The 21,416-nt window shown below is 29.7% G+C and overlaps 2 protein-coding genes and 1 pseudogene across 2 annotated transcripts in view; all 3 read right to left on the reverse strand.

Annotated features, from left to right (window-relative positions):
• LOC125813446 (kirola-like) overlaps window positions 1-21,416 on the reverse strand; it is a 436,501-nt gene that overhangs the window by 363,279 nt on the left and 51,806 nt on the right. The window lies entirely within an intron of this gene.
• Window positions 669-2,293, reverse strand: LOC125813473 (kirola-like; annotated as a pseudogene).
• Window positions 10,200-10,735, reverse strand: LOC125813464 (kirola-like). Its single transcript, XM_049492971.1, has 2 exons — window positions 10,550-10,735; window positions 10,200-10,454 (listed from the first exon to the last, which is right to left on the reverse strand). Exons 1-2 carry the CDS (start codon window positions 10,733-10,735, stop codon window positions 10,200-10,202), a joined length of 441 nt encoding a protein of 146 aa, XP_049348928.1.

Consider the following 21,416-nt stretch of genomic DNA (forward strand, 5'->3'; position numbering starts at 1 on the left):
TTAAAGCGGGATGGATGAAACGGTAGATTTGCATCTAAGATGTTGTGTTATAACAATGTGTTTCCAAGACTTAAACATAAGTCTATAGATTGATGGTTAAACTTACTTTAATGTATTGAGGAGAGTATTGGCCAATTCATTTTACTTTTAAATAAATCTCAAATTAACAATTTTATATGAAATGTAACATAAGTAGCTGCTTATAAGTCTTAGATATTCACAAAAATCAAAAGTCAAATTTTAAATTTACCAAATATAAAGGTGGAAAAGGATTACACAAAACACAGTTTGATAGGCTATTGATAAAATACTACATTTTATAAATGTTATTCCCCATCTTATAACTAATTAAAGAAATATAACAAAATATAATTGACAGAAAAACAATGAGGATAACATGCTTTTAACTATAACATTGTTTTTATTAATAGAGTACTTAAAGGTAAATTTCAAACTTGCAATTATTCATAATATCTTACATATATTAAACATTGGGAATACAATCCCTAGAAGGAGAGGGAGTACATATGTAATACATTCTTCAAACATATTGCAACTTATTTCACACACTAGCTAACTAGCTAGAACTAGCTAGCTAATATAACACAAACACACACATATATGATATATGTATGTGTGTAAACAGACACATATTTTTTTCATATGTATCACTTGAGAAGGTGACTCTCAATGTCTTTTGTCAGGCCAATGAGAAAACCCAATAGAACAAGAGGTTCTGGAGTTTCTTCAGTTTTCTTCTCGTATAGAAATGTCCATGTAGCCCAGTGCTGATCACATGACGTAATAACAGTGAAGGAATCATACAACTCTAACACATCTCCACCAATCACTTTCCAAGTGATTGATTTACTTTCAGGATCAAAGGCTTCAATCACATGCTTTATAATCTTATCTTTTCCATCTATACGATTAATGAAGTAAAAAACATAAGAGATAGTTAATAGGCTACTCCATCTTTTAAACCCTCATAAAAATATATAAACATTCACAATTACATACTTTTATCTCATTTCTTTAGGTTTTTCTTTTATTTTCGTTTTCTCCAATGAAATCTGTAAAATATTTGTACAATGTGTTACGATATTAGATTGGCGAGTAAAAATATTTTATGGAAAGTATTTATTAAAGTTGAATCATATTTCAGAACATAATTCGAGTGTTATGGTAAAAAAAATTATTATCAAAGATTAATAATGTTGAAATATTAGCTAGAGCAAACAAAAGACACTAGTTCAGAATTTAAGGTGTGTTTGGTTCGAAGGAAAATGTTTTCCTGGAAAATAAGTGAATTTTTCACTTATTTTCTCACGTTTGGTTGGTGAGTAGAAAATATTTTTCAAAATATATTTTTTGGTGTTTATGAAAATATTTTAAAGAAACTATCTTTTATTTTTAACTAGAGAGTATAAAATAATTTTTGACCCAAAAACCAACCTCGATAATCGATCTAGGATATGAACCCAACACGCGAACTAGGACACACAACCCTGACGACAGATCTGAAATCCGACCCTGAAATTTGAACCAAGACTTGATCCCCACTTTTGACCCGAGACCCGACATTTGAATTGAGACTGTATATCCGATCCAGGACCTGACCCCTACACCCGAACTTGAACACGATCTATCAATCCAGATTTTGACTTTGACACTCGAATCGAGACCCGACTTCTAAATCAGGATCTGACCCCGACAACCAAGACCTGATCCCCACTTTGTTTTTAAAAAAAAGAGATTTAAAAAAAAAAAACATTACCCTAAATTTAACGGATACAACATTTATGTTTTCACAACTGAACCCATTTCACTTGAGCAAACATGGGTTAATAAATTGATTACTCAATACAATTTTAGTGATTTTGCACATTTTTATTTCCCGTTGAACCTTATAGAGTACATAAACTTTGGGGGCAAGTAATATGATGTTAAAAATTAAGATACTTATATAGAAATCACTTTCCTCAATCATCAAATAACCTTTTATGAAAAACATCGTTGAAAATCGACTTTCTCCTAAAATCAAACACAACTAAACGTAAAAAAAAATGGTCCATATATAGAGAGAGGGCGAAGTGTGTATATTACCATCGTTATATTTTCAGCTAACAACTGAACCAACCTTTATGGTTTCGCCTTTAAGAAACTCAAAACTTTGTATCTTGCTAGGGGTTATGTTGGGTATAAGATGAGGTTTGGTGTGAAAATGATCATGAATTAAGTGTCCTCCACAATTCACTTCTATTGAAGCAGTCAACTTACCTTTCACTCCCATTTTTTTTAGATGTACTAAAATATTTTACAAAGAAAGTGATGACAAAATAATTAGAAATCGTAGCCTTTATATAGATTTCACTTAATTGGACAAATAGTTATTATAAACATTATAGTTATTACATTGCAGTTTTGGGAATTTTGACGGAAACTTTTGATTTTTTCAGTAATTTTTTTCATAGCACTTTTGAATAAATTTAAGGGAAAGGGCTTGATATACCTATCAACACTGCCATTTAGAGTTGATATACCCCTCATATGAAAGTGACACATATATACCCTATTGTTATATAAATGACTCACAAATACCATTTTCCTCCAGTGGGAGTGAAAAAATAATTTTAATTTAATTTTTAAATTATATTACCCTTATATATAAGCCAACAACATATGGGATTAACACTGCAATATTTAGTTGTACAAAATGTTATCTGAATTGTACTCCTAACCCTTATATATAAGCCAATTACTATATAAGAAGAGGGAACAACCAAGCACCACAACCAATATATTTATAAAAAGAAATGACATGTAAAATGAAATAGAGAGAGTATTAGTTTTTGAAAATGGAAAAGGACAAAACACATATGAAATTAAAAGACATATAAAAATAAGTTGGTTTAACTCTCAAACATAAAAAGTAACATATGTTATTAAAAACTTTAATAAAAAGTACTATAATTTACAATAAATAATAACTTAAAATATCTACAAGACAACAAAAAAAGACTAATTTTTGTACTGCTTCTGTCACATAAACTAGGATTGGGATGATTTTAAAATTTTAATTTTGGTTATACATTATAAAATAGCCGAAAAATTGAATGATATAATTTTAAAAAAAATAACCGAATGAATCGTTCTATCGATAACCCTAATGTTACTTCTACTCTGTTTATTTTTACTTAAATTTAGAAAGATATGCTTCATTTCTACCCTCAATCTTATCGCTACATTTATTTGCTATTTAAAATTGAAATTAAAAAGACAAATGACAAATAAGTTTCTATATTAGCTCACTTATGAGCAAAATATATTATAACAATCTTTACTAATTTTATAACAATACATAAACTATACTCCCTCCGTTCCATATTAGATGGGCACTTTCAACTTTACACGGTGATTAAGAAATCATTAATACATTGGAAGACTTCACCATTTTGCCCTTTGTTTATATCAATGCACATTGAAATGAGTTACAAAAAATACACATACAATATAGGAATGGTCATATTAATTGTAGGGGTAAAATGGAAAAGAATTAATTAATTCTATCCTAATTTAATAAGTGCTCAAATAATATGAAAAATATATTTTTAGTAAGATTCTCATCTAATATGGGACGGAGAGAGTAACAATATAACCTTATTAATGTTGGGCCTGGGCAGCGCGCGGGCTTTCTTTACTAGTATATATATAAAATTCATATGGGGTATATTTGATCCTCCTCACACATATTTTTTTTTAAATTATTTTTCTTTCAACGACTAATTTAAATTTATTATTTTGGTGGTTAAATTTATTTATGTTTCATTAATTTTCTTGTAAAATTTATTATTTTTCCCTTTTTTTTTCCAAATACAAAAACTATTTGACAATATAGCGGTAAATAGTTTTAAATTATAATATAGCCATTAAAAAATAGTTTTAAATTTTTTTCTTTACACTAAAGAATGAAAGAAAAAAATAAAATAAGAATAAGAAAATCAAATAATGATAATCAAAGAAGTCAAAAAATAATTTATTTATGGAAAAAATTAAAATATACCTTGAACTTTGCTAGAAGGATCATATATACCCCTACATGATTTTTTTATAAAAAAAATTATAGTCAAAAATATAAATTTAAAACTAATATTTTTCACTTTCGTTTGATGAAGGCTAGATGTGAGCTCCTTTTATAACGATATGGATATATGTGAGTCATTTGTACAACGGTAAGAGTATATATGAGTACTCAATTTCAAAACAAGGGATATATCAGCTCTAATTAACAAAATTTAAAGGTAATCAGAGCTTGGTAATAAAGATCAAATAGTGTCATTTCCCTTGAATTGAATTGATTTGATTTGTCTTCGCCCTGAATATGGAGAAAAATTTGTGAAAGAGTCACACTTGAATGAGCTTTATAATACGTGATTCGGATTTAGTCGAGACTTCAATATGAATTTCAAACACGGAGTGAGAAATTTTTTTGATCTGCCTCACTTTGTCCTGTCCCATCTTCTTTTCATTGCAATTTGTTTTCTTTTCTCCTTTTCTCCTATTTTTCCTCTTTAATTTCCTTTTCTCTTTGTTGGCTCCGTTAATTTTTTTGTTTTATTCTCTCTTTTTGTCGCTTGCTTCTTTTAATTTATTCTTCTGATTTTAACAGCAACATCCGTTAATATCTCAAAAGGTCAGTCAATTTTAAAAATTAGTCAATTTTATATTAATAAAATTACTCAATTTAAATATTTATATCTATTAAATTATTTAATTGAATTTATTATTTAAAAAACATCTTACCTGACAAATAAATTATTTTTTATATCACGTAAATATGAATTCCACGAATAAATAAAATTTTAAAAAACTCATTACAAAGTTGAAGGGGCAACTTAATTAGTGAACCAAATATTATGATATTATTGTACAATATTATGTCTTATATTAAGTAAATTAAAAAAAACCTTTGTTAGTGAAACAAATATGATGATATTACTATATATTTCATATCCTAAGGACTCTTAATAATTTAAAATGTTTAATGATTTTAAAACAAAACTATTAAATTTATATAACTAATTTAGTGTGCTTTGAACGTACGTCTCGCAATAATCAGATGACCACATATTTTACAGTTTGTCACGGAAGATATATTTTTAATAAATTTATTCGAGTGATTTTATTGATATAAAGGTTTAAGTTAAGTGATTTTGTTGATATAAAGTTAAATTTAATGACTTTGCTAAATATATTTTTAAAGTTAAGTGATCTTTTGAGATATTAACTCCAACGACATTCGTAATCATAAGCAAGTAACTCAGACAACTCCACAACATTAATTACATAATAATTGTAAGATATATACTCATCAACACAACTCGAACGAATCAATATCTACTTGCATATATCATTAGTCAAAAAAACAAAAAAAATAGTATGTATTAATATGATTCATAGGCTACATCAAAATATAGACATCAAATAGGGAATCCCGTAATTACTTAACTCTTTCTATTTTATTATGCATTTTTCGACCACAAATACAATCTTGACATACAATTAGCCAATTTGGTGTCCTTCTCAAGGTTAACATATTATGACTTTGTATGGCTCTTCATTGTCATGTGGACCTTATTTGTATTTATTAAGATTAAGACATGTAAATATAAATATATATTTAATTAATTAAAAATTGTCTTCAGATTTGTACACGAAATAATTTATGTATTTTATTTTTCAATATTTGAATATGCATAACTAATTATTGGTAAACGTAATACATATATAATTAAAACGAAAAAAAAGTAATTAAATATTAAAAATACACAAATTTAATTAAATAAAATTATATTTGATAAGAAAAATGAAACACATATATTCGCTAACGATGGTGGAGATGGTTTCTAATGGCAATGTTTGGTGTTAGTAGCTAGTAATAATGGTGACGGTGATGCTGGAGGTAATTGGTGTTGTAGTGGTTGATGTGATGGCAATGGTTGTTTAGTAGTGGTGGATTGTGATATATGGTGAAGTTTGTTGATGTTAGTAGTTGACTATTGATGAGGGTGGCTGAAGAATGCTTGGTGGTTGATGATCTGATGGTGGTAGTTGACATTGGTGCTAGTTATGATGATGAAGATGGCGACGGTGATAATGACGATTATCATAATGATGGAGGTGGTAGATGTAGTGGCGAATGACAATATTGGTTGGCACCAATGGTGATTGTGATAACATAGGTGGTTGACGATAGTAATGGTAATTGACAATGATAGTGATGATAGCAATGGATATAACTATAATGATTGAGATGTAGATATGATAGTGATTGGCAATGTTAATAGTTGTGATTGTAGAGGTGATTGGTGGTTAGTAATAGTGACGGTGGTGGTAATGATGGCAAGGTGGTTACTAGTGGCAACTTGTAATTGTGCATGTTTATTGGTGGCGACAGATGATTGTGGATGGAGAGTGGTGGTGAAAATCAATTATCTACACAAAATACATTTTATTGATATTAAAACTTTATTCAAGATCGTAATGATTAAGACATTTTCTGATCAAGTAACTACTTAAATCTTAAAGAAAGCACCTGCACTCAATGACCTAAAGTATGAACCATTCAAATCTATTAAGTGCAGTGTATACCTAGATTTTATTTGGTTTTAAATTTTAAAAATCGACAATATTTAATTTTACCAAAATCTAATCAAAGAAAAATCAAAACCAAATCTATAATAAAGCACAAAAAATCTAATTAACATTTCAAGGAGTTTTGTGTTTCTTTAAACAAAAATATAAATAGATATAGAGTGATTGTAATACATGGTAAGATATAGACATCAAATATAGAATTCCGTGATTACTTAATTCTTTCTATTTTATTATATGCATTTCTCGATCACAAAATAATCTTGATACACAATTAATTACTCTCTCTATTCCTAATTGCTTGTCAACTTTTAAATTGACACACTTATTAAGAAAATAATGATTGACATAGTGAGTTTACCATTTTTCTCCTATTAATTATGAAGTGGATGAATTAAAACTTAAGATTTTCAAAAAGTTCTACCTTTTTCAAAGCAATTAATTGAGGGTATAATAGGTAAAAAAAAATTGTTCTTTCTTGATTTGTCAAAATAGACAAGTAATTATAGACAGAAGCAGTAGGTATCATTCTCAAAGTTAACATATTATGACTTTGTATGACTCTTTATGATTGGCATATGGGTTCCTTTTTCTCAATGAATCTTTTGTATCGACTAATAAGACCTTATTTATTTTCATTAAGATAAAGATATTTGAATTTAAAGGAATTTGAATAATTAAAATATTATCTTCAAAATTAATTATTTTTTATTAAGCATAATTTATTTATGAAAGAAGTATTGAAAATATCCTTAAATTTGATACAAATTATTAGTTTCATTCTTAAGCTATTGACAGTCTTTAAAGCATTCTTCTACTTGACTAACTAAGCTTAAATACACATCTGGTCAAATTTAGGGGTGTTTTCAACACTTCTCTCAACTTCTTAATAAAAGTCTTACGTTCCTACAAGAATTTAATACTATTTGCTATATGATGTGACAGATCAGAGTATATTTAAGTTCAGTTAGTTAAGTAAATAAATATTTATAAATATAGAGAAGTCCAGAAACATGAACATGGACCAAAATCCAACCCATCTAAAATTAGAAATAAAAAAGAAATATCGAAAGCCAAAAAACGAAAATGTTACACTATTCGGTACTCTCAAAGAAATTAATTGACGTCTTTTCTTTTTGTTTTCTTTTCTCTTTTTGTCGTTTGTTTCATTAATTTCCTCTCCTTTTTCTGACTTTTATCTCTTTCTCTATTTTTGTCTTTTCTCTTATTTTTTTATTTTTTAAAAATATCAAATAAATTTTTTTAGAGGATTAAGAATATATTTGAAAAAAGTCTATAATAATAAATAATTGAGAGAAAAAATTGAAGTTACTAGTTTATTTATTAAAATCTTAATAAATAATGAATATATTTTATAAAAGATAAATTCTTTTGTGAATAAAAACAAAACTTATTTCTAAAATATGACTCTATTTTTGTTTTTTTTTTTTACAAAGAAAACTAGCAAAAAGTTAATATGTTAAAATTATATATATAAAAAAATTAAGCTTAAACTCTGTTTTTGGTATTTTTATTTAAAAATTTTGTTCTTTTGATTTAATGAACCCGTTGTTTAATTATGATACACTGTCAGTATATGATATATACCATGTGGGAATCATTTTGGGAGTTTTATTTTTTGAAGGAATGGATCAGTCATCTATGATATCATATTAATTTATGATTTATACCATGTGAGTATCATAGAAGACAGCGATACTTTTTAAAGAAATGAACCAATTTTCTCTGATATACTCTATTTGTATACGATTTATATCATATGAGTATCATAGAGGACTGGGATCTTTTCTTTGAAGGGTTAAATCAAGTCATCCATGATATCTTATCAATATATAATAGATCATGTATACAGTCATTCATGATGTCTTATTGGTATATGATACATATACCATTTCTATATCATTGAGGATTGAAGGATTGAGTTGGTTATCTAGGGGTTTAGTGGTTAACATCTTAACTCGTAATGGTTTCTATGGATCTAGAATTAAAACTCTTTACTTTGGAGGAGGTGTTGTACGTGTATGTTGCATTAAGGATTAACCCTTTTGTTGTTACTATTTGCCTTGGTAATAGAATATAGATGTGGCATATTCAAGAGGATGTGTTGTCCGTGTATGTTATTCTCAAATAATATAATGTTGATCAACGAAATGAGTGGTAGAGTTAATGAATTGTTGGAAGTTTGAAGACACACCTTAAAATCTAAAGGTTCATGTTAATTAAGTAGGACTAATAAAGATACATGAAGTACAAGTTTAGTGATTCAAAGCATGAAATGGAGGTGAAAATGAAAGATCAATATACAAGTCATACACAAAAAATAAAGTTTTAAGTATTTTGGTTCTATAATCTAAGGTAACAGGCAGATGACGATGAGGACATACATTATATTGGAGCAAGGTGGATGAAATAGAGGCTCGCCTGTGTGATAATTAAGAATGTATCACCAAAGCTTAAAGATAAGTCTACATATATATATATATATATATAGTAATGGTTAATTAGACCTACTTTATGCACACATTCAGAAGATGAAGGAAGCGGGGATGAGGATACTCATTTGGATGTGTGGGCATACTAGGAGACATAAGATTAAGAACAAGTTTATACAGGACAATGTGGTATTGACATTTGTGGTGGACAAGATAATGGAAGCGAGATTGAGATGGTCCGGATATATGACGAAGAGGTGTGTGAATACATTAGTAAAAAGATGTGAGAGGTTGACTATAGAATGTTTTAGAAGAGGTAAAGGTAGGACAAAGAATAACTAGGTTGAGGTGACTAGACAAAATATGACACATTTTCAACTTGCTTATCAGAACACTAGATAGGAAGGTACAGAGAGACTAATGATATTGATAGAAGAATAAAAGGTATATATAGACAAGTGTTATCGTACTTTTATGTGAGAGAGGTAGGGGTCAGTCTCCTCTTCAGATTTATTGCATAAATTATATATCATGTCTAGCTAGTGAGTCTCAAGTACTAAAGACTTCCCACAATGGTTCTAAAGATAACTTCACCATAAATGAGATTTGGCCAAATACTCTAAATAAAACATTAAACAAATAGAGGTAAGTGAGTTGAAATAATTGAATCTATTTGTGATTGTTCTGAGTTGATATAAGGCAATGTGAATTCATCAAAAATCACAAGTCTTGGAACATACATTCTTCTGGTTGGAAGATGGTATGATCTAAAATTTTGTTCTTCCATTTAAATAGGGGAAAAACCAACATCCAAATATTTTTAGGATACATTTTTCGATGGATAAAAATAGATATCGATGGATGACCGTTGAAAATTTCATATTATTTTTACATATATTGAACATTGGAAATACATATGCAATATAATCTTCAAACACAATGTTATTTATTTCACACGATAGCTAGATAGATAGAACTAGCTAGCCAATATCACACAAAGACACATCTATATATGTGTGCGCAAACATACATATATATATTTTGCATATGTATTAATATGGAAATGAGTCATTGAATAGCATTGATGTTTAATTACTTGAGAAGGTGACCTTCTATTTCTTTTGTCACATGAAGAACATAAGCCAGGGGAACGAGAGGCGCTGGTATATCTTCAGTTTTCTTCTCATACATAAATGTCCGTGTAGTCCATTCATGGTCACATGATGTTATAATAGTGAAGGAATTGTACAACTCTAATAGATCTCCACCAATCGCTTTCCAAGTGATTGTTTTAGTTTCATGATCGACGGCTTCAATCACTTGCTTTGAAGTTTTATCTTTTCCATCTACAATCAATAAAGTCAAAAATATAAGAGATAATAATAGGGTAATCAGTTCGAAAATGATTCATATGTAGAGAGAGGAAAGTGTGTATATGTTACGTCATTATATGTCCAGTTAACAATTGAACCAATTTTTAGGGTTTCGCCTTCATGAATTTCAAAAAAATTTACCTTGTTGGGGCTTATGTTGGATATAGGATGAGTTTTGGCATGAAAAATCTCAAGAACCGAGTGTCCTCCACACTTCACCTCTACTGAAACAACTTTCTTGCATTTTACACCCATATTTCTTTTTAGATATATTATAACAAAAAGCTTTGAAAGGAAGTGGTGCTAAAATGATTAGAAATTGTAATCTTATATAGATTTCAATTAGGTGCACCAAAAGTTATTATATAAATATTATAAAACATGATCCACGACATATCATGAAAGTTTAGCGTTAGGTTGTTAGCCCATTACTGAGAAAATATTTATATCGATCTTATTTTTTATAGTAGGTTTAAAATAAAGAATCTCTTAAGCATTATTTGGGGAGTTTTGATGTTTTAAATTTGTCAAAAGTGAGAATTATTGTCTTCGTCAAATATTTATTAAGCTTTAATTATTACCACATTCAGATCTTTTCTTCGATTAAGCAAAAAGTTTTGATAAGAAAGTGGCAATAAAATTGTTAGAAACTATAGTCTAAAAATATTGACATCAAGGTTGTCTAGGGACTCTTTCTCACGTCATAAAATATATATTTTTTCTTAGCCAACCAAGGTTTTTTAATTCCAGAAATAATATGCCAATATTTGAAAATAAGAGTTTGAATAATTGTATTTGGTCATAAAGTACAAATTATAATTGTTTTTTTATTTTCTGTTGGTAATTTAAAGTGTAAAAAGTTGATACACCTTTTAATTATTTTTTAAAATTCTTAAAAAATCTACATGATTAAACATATTTTTCAGAATTCAACTTAAAAAAAAAAAAAATTAAAAATCATAATCAAACACCTCCTACGTATATACTTATAAAACATGATCCACGAGGGGCACAACATATCATGGAAGATTAGTGTTAGCTGTCTTTCAACATGAAACTTCAACCCATCAACTTATAATAAAAAATAAAAAAACTTATAATTTAAAAACAAAATATGTTGAAGATAAGGTTTACAACTCACAAGAAATTAAATTTAAAATAGTGAAATGTTTCAAACAATAAAAACCTAGAGAAATAAAAAAGAAAGAAATATGGCATAAATTAATTTATCTTAGTCTTAAGTGATTTTGTGAAGGATAGATTAATTAAATAAAATACGTAAGTATTTTTTGGGTCATCCATGTGGATTGATCCAACCTGATCCGACCCATAATTTTACTAAGAAAAAATGGATTGAGATTACATCTTATCTCAATTTCAAAAATAGAGGGAACATATACCAAGTAACTGCTTAATCTCTCTTTACAAATAGTGATAAACAGAAACCTCAAAAATAGATCGCTAAAAAGAGACCTCATGAGGTCGATATTCCACTTAAATCTATACTTTCCCCTATTAATATCAACACAAAGAGACATTTAGCTTGTAGCAATATAACTTTGATTCTTTGAAATTCAAAGTCGGACATGGAGTAATTCTTTAACAAGACTATCAATATTCTGCCACGTGGCAGCCGATAACGGTAGCAGCAACCCAACATGGCAGCTACAGTGTCTTACGCACACGGAGGAATTCCAATTTCTTTAGGCTTCGATTTTGGATTCCTAATCTGCTTTGGACTCAATTATTTTATTTAGGGTTTATTATATCTATAAATAGTCCATAGAAATAATTATGGGAGGTATCAAGAGTAAGGAGGAGACACCTTTTGAAGGGAAAGTCGTCAATACTTTTGAGGGTTCTTTTCTTCTTCTTGTTTTCTTAGACATTAGTAGCTAAAACTCTTGTTCTGGGGCTGTAGCTACGGATTCAATGTTGATTATTTGAGGCTTTATGAATTGATTTTCGGTTGTCAATCCAAATTACTTCTATATTCTTGTTTTACTATTTTATGCTTGCGCACCATAAAATAAATCTAGTGTCTAATCTTAAAATCAAACGAGGAGGGATTAGATAGACCAAGAATATAGAGAGCTCGGTCCACCCATAAGATTGAGGTGATTAGTGTTCAGGAGTGACGCCCAGACGAACACCTTGCTTGGTTACGAAATAGGATGAAATATAAAAGCTCAACAGTTAGTTTATCTATCCCCGCTTAACGATGTAGTTAGATGGCTAATTGGGGTAGGCGGCGAGAGGCGAACCACCCGGACCATACTATCAACCCTATAAACCAGTAATTTGACAACTGAAGTGAATTCTAAGCTAAAAGTATGATACATAAAATCCAATACATGTTGTAGCCCTGAGATTTTCCAACTATTGTAAGTAATTTTATTATTTTGTTCTTGCATTCTTCTCTTTTGGTTCTCTTAACTAAATAAATTAGATCAGTATAATTTAGTAAAAATAGTTAAGTGACATGTCCTTTGGGTTCGATAATCTGGTTCTTTTAAGAGCCACTATATTACTTGCGCGACCGCGTACACTTGCGTGTGAAATTGGGAGCAACAATGGCCCTGGCAGCGTAAGGAAAAACGATGTATCATCACGATAGCTCTTAAGTGATGGTTGTCAGTTAGAGAAACTCTCATAGCAGTATTTTGTATTTTAATATACATCAGAAATATTTGTATTTTCATATACAAACAGAGTTCATATTGTTTTTTTTGCATACATACAGAGTTATTATTGTATTTCTAAATACACAGAGTTGAAAACCATGTTTTAAAGCTTTTCTTTATACTGCATTTATTTACACTGTTTTATATTAAAATCAGTTAAGTTGAGTTGAGTTGAGTTGAGCCAGGTAAGTTCTTCAGTTCCTTTCAAGCTTATGTGTTGTTTTAGATTTCCCATCGCATACTCGTACATTCAATGTATTGATGCCAGTTGGCCTGCATCTTATTATGATGCAGACACAGGTAACCAGGATCAACATGCAGCGCCTCGTTGATCCAGTTGAGCACTCAAAGTCAGTTGGTGAGCTTCCTAGCTTTTCAGATGATCCTTTTTATTGCTTTAAGTATTTTAGTTCATTAGGATGTCGTGAGTCTTGTCTTGACGTCCATCTCAGTTGTCTAGAGGCTTCATAGACAGAGCTAGTGATGTTAGTTCATGAATCTTTACTTTCCCTTTCAGTTAAGTTGAGACTTGAGTTGCCACTTTGGCAGTGAATGTTATTTATTACATTCTAAGTTATTTATTGAGCAGTTCAGTTTGTTTTTTTAAAGTATATTTATCTTGAGTAAAGTCTTCTGTTGAGTAAGTAAGCCAGACAATTTATCTTGAGTAAAGTCTTCTGTTGAGTAAGTAAGCCAGACAAAGGGTTCGTTTGGGGCCAACAATGGTTCTCGAGTGCCAGTCCAGCCCAGGGTGTAGGCTCGGGGCTTGACAAGTACAAGTTTAGTGATTCAAATCATGAAATGAAGGTGAAAAGGAAGATCAATATATAAGCCATACACACACAAAAAAAGTTTCAAGTATCTTGGTTGTATAATCTAAGGTAACATGAAGATGACAATGTGGACATACATCATATTAGAGCAAGGTGGGTGAAATAGAGGCTCACCTCCAGGGTACTCTGTGATAATTAAGAATGTGTTACCGAAGCTTAAAGATAAGTCTATATATAGAGTGATGGTTAATTAGACCTACTTTATGCACACATTCAGAAGATGAAGGAAGCGGGGATGAAGATACTCATTTGGATGTGTGGGCATACTAGGAGACATAAGATCAAGAACAAGTTTATAAAGGACAATGTGGTATTGACATTTGTTGTGGACAAGATAATGGAAGCGAGATTGAGATGGTCCGGATATATGACAAAGAGGTGTGTGAATAAATTAGTAAGAAGATGTGAGAGACCGGCTGTAGAAGGTTTAAGAAGAAGTAGAGGCAGGCCAAAGAAGAACTAGGTTGAGGTGACTAGACAAAATATGACATATGACACATCTTCAACTTGCTTGTCATAACACTAGATAGGAAGGTACAGAGACTGATGATACAAGGATAAAAGGTATAGACAAGTGTTATCGTACTTTTATGTGGGAAAGGCAGGGTCAGTCTCCTCTTCAGATTTATTGCATAAAATATATATCATGTGTAGCTAGTGAGTCTCAAGTACTAAAGACTTCCCACAATGGTTCTAAAGATAACATCACCATAAATGATATTTGGCCAAAAACTCTAAATAAAACACTAAACAAATTGAGGTAAGTGAGTTGAAATAATTGAATCTATTTGTGATTGTTCTGAGTTGACATAAGGCAATGTGAATTCATCAAAAATCACGTCTTGGAACATACATTCTTCTGGTTGAAATATGGTATGATCTATAACCAATAAACACAAGGATATACAAGTTTTTGGTAAAAAATGAATCAAAATGTAAATTTAGAAAGTATTTATAGGTAAAAAATGAATCAAAATATATATTTATTTATTTTTAAAAAAAAAACTTGGGAGTTTAAAATAATTTTGGGAAGTTTGGAGGTGTTTTGGGCTCCATTTTCCAGATATTTTAGTTGGAAAAATAACCATTAGCCTGCTATCGATCTACTACTAGGCCGGTCTACCAAGCTCCCGTGCCTAGACGGCTCAGCCACCAACCCAACCCATGAATCGGGTCAAAGTAGCCGACCCATTCCTAGCCGTGCCGGGACATTACTGGGTCATGCTTATCGGGCTGATATCGAGTTGACCCAGTCCACTTGACTGAATTAACACATGATGTAATAGAAGGGGTCGAAACCAAAGTGTAATTTAAGATTTGAAATTTATGTTAGTGCCCATCTTAAAACTAGAGAAACCTAAAAAGGAGTTGACTACAAAAGAATGAGAATATAATTAAAGCACACTATTAAATATATCATTTTTGTAATAGGTAAGTTTTACTAATATTTTACATATATTGAACATTAAAAATACATCTCTAGAACGAGAGGAACATATGTAATATATTCTTCAAACACAATATTATTTATTTCACACATTAGCTAGCAAGACAGAACTAGCTAGTCAATATCACACAAAGACACACATATATATTTGTGTGTAAACATACATATATATTTTGCATATGTATAAATAGGGCTATGAGCCATTGAGTAGCATTGATTTTTATTACTTGAGAAGGTCACCCTCGATATCTTTTGTCACGTGAAGGACAAAGCCCAAGAGAACAAGAGGCTCTGGTATGTCTTCAGTTTTCTTCTCGTACACAAATGTCCATGTAGTCCATTGGTGGTCACATGATGTGATAATAGTGAAGAAATTGTACAACTCTAACAGATCCCCACCAATCACTTTCCAAGTGATTGATTTAGTTTGAGGATCGACAGCTTCAATCACTTGCTTTGAAGTCTTATCTTTTCCATCTATAATCAATAAAATAAAAAATATAAGAGATGGTAATAAGCTACTTCATGTTGAACATTCACAATTACATATTTTTAGCTCGTTTTATAGGTTTTTCTTTGTTTTTCATTTTCTCCAATAAAATCTGTAAAATGTTTGTATAACGTCTCACAATATTTGATTGGTGATGAGAAAATATTTTAAGAAAAGTACAAGTTAAGGTTAAATCATTTCTTCAGAAAATTGGAGGGTGTTATGATAAATATTTTTATTACTAAAGATTAATAATGTCAAAATAGTTGGAGCAAACAAAAATAGACCATTAATAATTTGAATTTGATTGGTTCAACGTTGATATTTATACCACTAATGTTCATTACACTTTTGCAAAATGTAGGTTCAGAACTTGATTACTCTTTTAATAATATTTTTTTCGATTTTGCACATAGCTATATTGCGTATAATAATATTACCCGTTGAAACTTATAAGTATATAAACTCTTGGGAGGAAATAATATGATCTTAAAAATTAATACACTTATATGAAAAAATGACTTTTCCCTTTTTAGAGTAAATGTTTACAGTATGGTAACTAAACCTTAAATAACTGTTTTATGAAAAATATTCAATTGGAAATGAACTTTCTCAGTACCATCAAACACACCTAAATATATAAAAAGAAAATTGATTCATAAGTAGAAAAAGGAATAATGTGTATATATTACCGTCATTATATTTCCAGTTAACGACTGAACCAACTTTTACAGTTTCACCTTCATGAATCTCAAAACTTTGAATCTCGCTAGGGCATATGTTGGATATGTGATGAGTTTTGGTGTGAAAAATATCATGAACCAAATGTCCTCCACACTTCACTTCTACTGAAGCAATCAACTTGCCTTTCACACCCATATTTTTTTTTTTTTTTTTAAGTATAACAAAAGATATATTTTGAAAAGAAAGTGGTGATAAAATGATAACAAGTTATAGTGTTTATATAGATTTCAATTAGCTGCACCAAAAGTTATTATAAATATTACCGAACATGATCCACGACATATCATGGAAATTTGGTGTTAGATAGTTAACCCATTGTGGAGAAAATGACAAAAAAGTATTTTAATTTATTTCGGAAAACTTACAGAAATTTTACTAGTTTAAGAGTAAATATTTAGATACACTTTAGTTTGTTAGATCATGAATCTTATTAGATTTTGATACGTCCAAATATATCTATCTTGGGATACATTGGTTTAGAATTAGATGCAAATGGTTTTAGAGATATTGTATCCAATTGGATTCACATGTATCTGAGATACATAACAATCTTGCTTGCCTCTCGCTCAACACTTTCCTATGTATCTGGTATCTCACATACATGCGAATCACACTAGATATATAAAAATACATGTATATCTAGTGTGATTCCCATGTATTTGGGATATATACATGACTATCTCGCTTGTCTTCCTCCCCATCTCGCTCGCCTCTCTTCCTATTTTAGTATATCTGGTAGCAAAAATGCATGTATTTAGGTGTATCTTCCTCAATATATGATACTTGATAGAAAACTCTTATGAGTGGTAAAATTAAAATACCTAATTATTTGAAAATATAGATAAAAAAATTAGTATATATGATATGGATATATGTCTAATAAGATAATTTTTCCTTTTAATTTTTTTATAGTAGATTTAAAAGAGTCTCTCTATTGCTTGAGCAGTTTTGATCATTTAAGTTTATCAAAAATGAGAATTGACTTCGTCAGAATTTATTAATGTAATGAGAAAAAATAATTTAATGGAACTCATTTAGAAATACAAAGTTTGTAATTTATGTTATTTTGGTCTTTTTTTTTTTTTTATGTTTGATATTTTGATTGAAGTATTTGATGTTTTTGGTTAATTGTTTTTCCACAGTTCTAGCAAGTTTGGTAACTATTTGATGAAGTCCAATCATATTTAATTTTGACAAAGTTAAATCCAAAATTGCTCAATTAATTTAAAAAACTATTTTAAACCTACTATTAATTTTGTCAATTTCTCGTCCATTTTAAGTATATGTCTTGCTAAGTTAATATTGTCCTTCACAATGAAACTTCAACCACAACTTTTTTTAATAAAATTACTGAAGATAATTATACGTATCAAATTTAATTTTACAGATAAGCAAAATTAATCAGTTGATGTTTATAGTAAAATAAGTATTAATAATTTTTCTTATGATAAATGATTAAAACACCCTCAATTTTATCACCGCAATTATAAATTTAAGAGTATTTTGTAAGAAAAGGGATGAAGAAAAAATATAGATTGGAGAGTAGGTACGAATTTTTTTTGTCTTTAAAAAGGTATTTTTGAGAATTACAAAAAAAATAAAAAATATTAAAGATAAAATTGTGAAACTCTTGATTTAACTAACAATGCTTATAAATTGAAAAATCATAAATTGGAGTTAATCAACTTATGACTTTCATTTCAAAAAAGAAAACGTTTTTCTCACGTCTAGAAATAGTATATCAACAAACATCTTTTTTTCCTATTAAATCAAAGTCTTTCGTATTTTCAGAAATAATATGTCAATAAATATCCTCTTTTTCTAGCCAATTAAAGTTTTTCTCAATTCTATAAATAGTATCCCAACAAACATCTTCTTCTTTTTTTCTATCCAACAAAAGTCTTTCATATTTTCAGAAATAATACATTTTTTCCTAACCTACCAAAGCCTTTTTTGACTTCTAGAAATAATATGCCAACAAATACCTTCTCTCTCTCTCTCTCTCTCTCTCTCTTTTCTAGCCAAATCAATACCTCATTCATGTTAAAAGTAAAGTTGTAATCTCTTTATATTTGAAAAAAAATAGTTTTTGTTTTTAAAATAAAAAATAATATCATGTGTTTGATCATAAATATAAATTAGAGTTATTTTTTACTTTTTGTGAGCAATATGGATTGAAATTTTTTTAAAATACTCTTTTATTGTTTTTTTATTTACTTTTTTAAAATCCAAAAATCCAACTTTTATAATTTTCAGAGTTCAATTCTTTAAAAAAGTCATAGACAAAATATATTACTTATAAAATATGATCCACGTATATCACGATATATCATGGAAGATAAAAATTAGATCTTGTCAAGTTAGTAGGGTCCTTTACAATGAAACTTCAATCACTCAACTTATTATTATTTTTAATGTATAAAATAAGGTTTACAAATCACAAGGAATTCATATTATGTAACTGAAATAGTGAAATCTTTCAAAGGATAAAAATTCTAGCAAAAAATGATAGCAAAAGGGCATAAGTAGTCTTATTAATCCTCTATTTTTTTAACAAAAAAGTCTTAATCCTCTATTGCATAAATTAATTTATCTTAACTAAAGTGATTTTGTGAAGGATAGAATAAGGGTAAAAAATTCTAAGTATAATTATATAAAATATTCTCTTGGTTTAGGAGATAATTCAAAATATCTTTCATACAAATAATGGTCGCAATGTGGTCTTAAATGCTTATGACAGAATATATTGACAATTTGTTATAGTTGTTTTGAAATTTGATTGCTCTAAAATTTATTGAATTTTATCGCTGAAAATTGGTAGTATATATATATATATAAACATTTAGTTCTTGAAACTTACTAGCTTGATTCATTTTATGGAGGACAAACTGATGAGGAGAACGAGTCAAACAGGATTCAAAGGCTTTCAAAATGCAAGCGGAAAATAAAGAACTTTCTACACTAAATTTTAAGTTCACATAGTACGCACATTTTTGGAATTTGATGTGGCATTACAACCCAAAAGACATTTTTTTTTTTGCTTAAGAACGAAAGGATTTTATTTATTTAATATAAGGTTTATCCATTCCCGCATTCAATGTATATATAGGTTTATGACAATGACACCATTTTGTCTACAATTATTAGAGGTATTGGAATATATATTCATGCATGTTACATATATTTACACAGCGTAGCTCAATAATTCATTTAGAAAGACAAAATGTTCTATCTATTCCCTCAATATTACTGTTGTTTCTCTCTAAATATATTATTGTTTTTTTTAAACTTAAATTAATAACAATCTTATATATTCAAGGTAGACAAAGATAGAGATATGAATTTATATATGGAACGACGATGCATTATTCGTGTAACAAGTCAAGCTCTTAGTCTTAATAAAGCCAAGCACTAAATTAATATTGTCACGACCCAAAAATGGACGTGATGGCACTCGTCTTAACCCACCAAGACAAGTCAGCCTAAAACTCAACCATTACAATAAAATGCGGAAATTTTTATAATAAACTCAAATATACCCCCAAAATCTGGTTATCACGTGTACAAGCCTCTAAAGTATTACAATTGAATCAAAAGAAAAATACAAGTCTCATATGACATTGTTTCTAGAGTAGAACAAGATCATAAACAGGAGTAAGAAGGATCGTTGAGAAGACAACCAACTACCTCACAAATCTCCCAGAGGCCTCGGAAAAGAAGAGAATAACAAGTACCACAAAAATCCAGGCTCGTAACCTACAAAAATTTGTAGAAGCAAGGGGTGAGTACCAAACCACACGGTACTCAGCAAGTAAACCTTTAAACACGAGTTAAGGAGATAAAATACAAGTACTCCTTACACCCCAACTGAACCTTCACAACTACAATCTGTATAAAACCAGCCCAACCTAACAGTTCACAATTTACAAAGCACCTAGCTCAACACAACACTCTAACAATTTACCATATCCTCAACAACAACAATAGTTTCATATCCTCAACAACAACACTAACAATTGCATACCTTCAACAACAACCTCAATATTCATCAGTCACAAGTTCCATAGAAAGGCACTCACAAGATCAGCAACATACAAGATCAAGTTCACCAATAATAAAGAAGTGCAATGCAATGAAATGTAATGTCAAGTATAGTGATACATGTCTGACCTAGTGATACACATCCGCTGTCTCTCAGTCCGGGACCCATGAGAGACATATCTGTCCATGCATCCATCGCGGCGCGCGATACGACCCTCGATAATAGTAACCATCGCGGCGCGCGATACGTCCCTCGAAATATAGTATCCGTCGCGGCGCGCGACACGTCCCTCGAAATATAGTATCCATCGCGGCGCGCGATACGTCCCTCGAAATGGTACATCCTCTTTATTTTCTTATTCTTTCTCAATGAACATAACACTTGTCACAACCATGTCTCAGAGCAATGCAAATGACATGTTCACACAAATAATGAGGAGATGACCATTTTCATAACATTGCACAATTCACAACAAGACAATCAGGATACAACATCAACAATAATTCAACAAGCCTTTCAAACAATTCTCAACACATCACACAAACAATGGATCACATTGCCTTTTATTACCCCTTTTTCATCATTAGAATTAATTAATGTGGACAAGTCAACCCATCACTAAGCCTCATTACCCTAAACACATATTACAAGGAAATACATGAATTCCATACACTTAACAAGGGTTTAGAAATCCAC

The sequence above is a fragment of the Solanum verrucosum genome, unplaced genomic scaffold, assembly GCF_900185275.1.
Source record: "Solanum verrucosum unplaced genomic scaffold, falcon-dt-bn FXZP01000203.1, whole genome shotgun sequence".
In the NCBI taxonomy this organism is placed as follows: domain Eukaryota; kingdom Viridiplantae; phylum Streptophyta; class Magnoliopsida; order Solanales; family Solanaceae; genus Solanum; species Solanum verrucosum.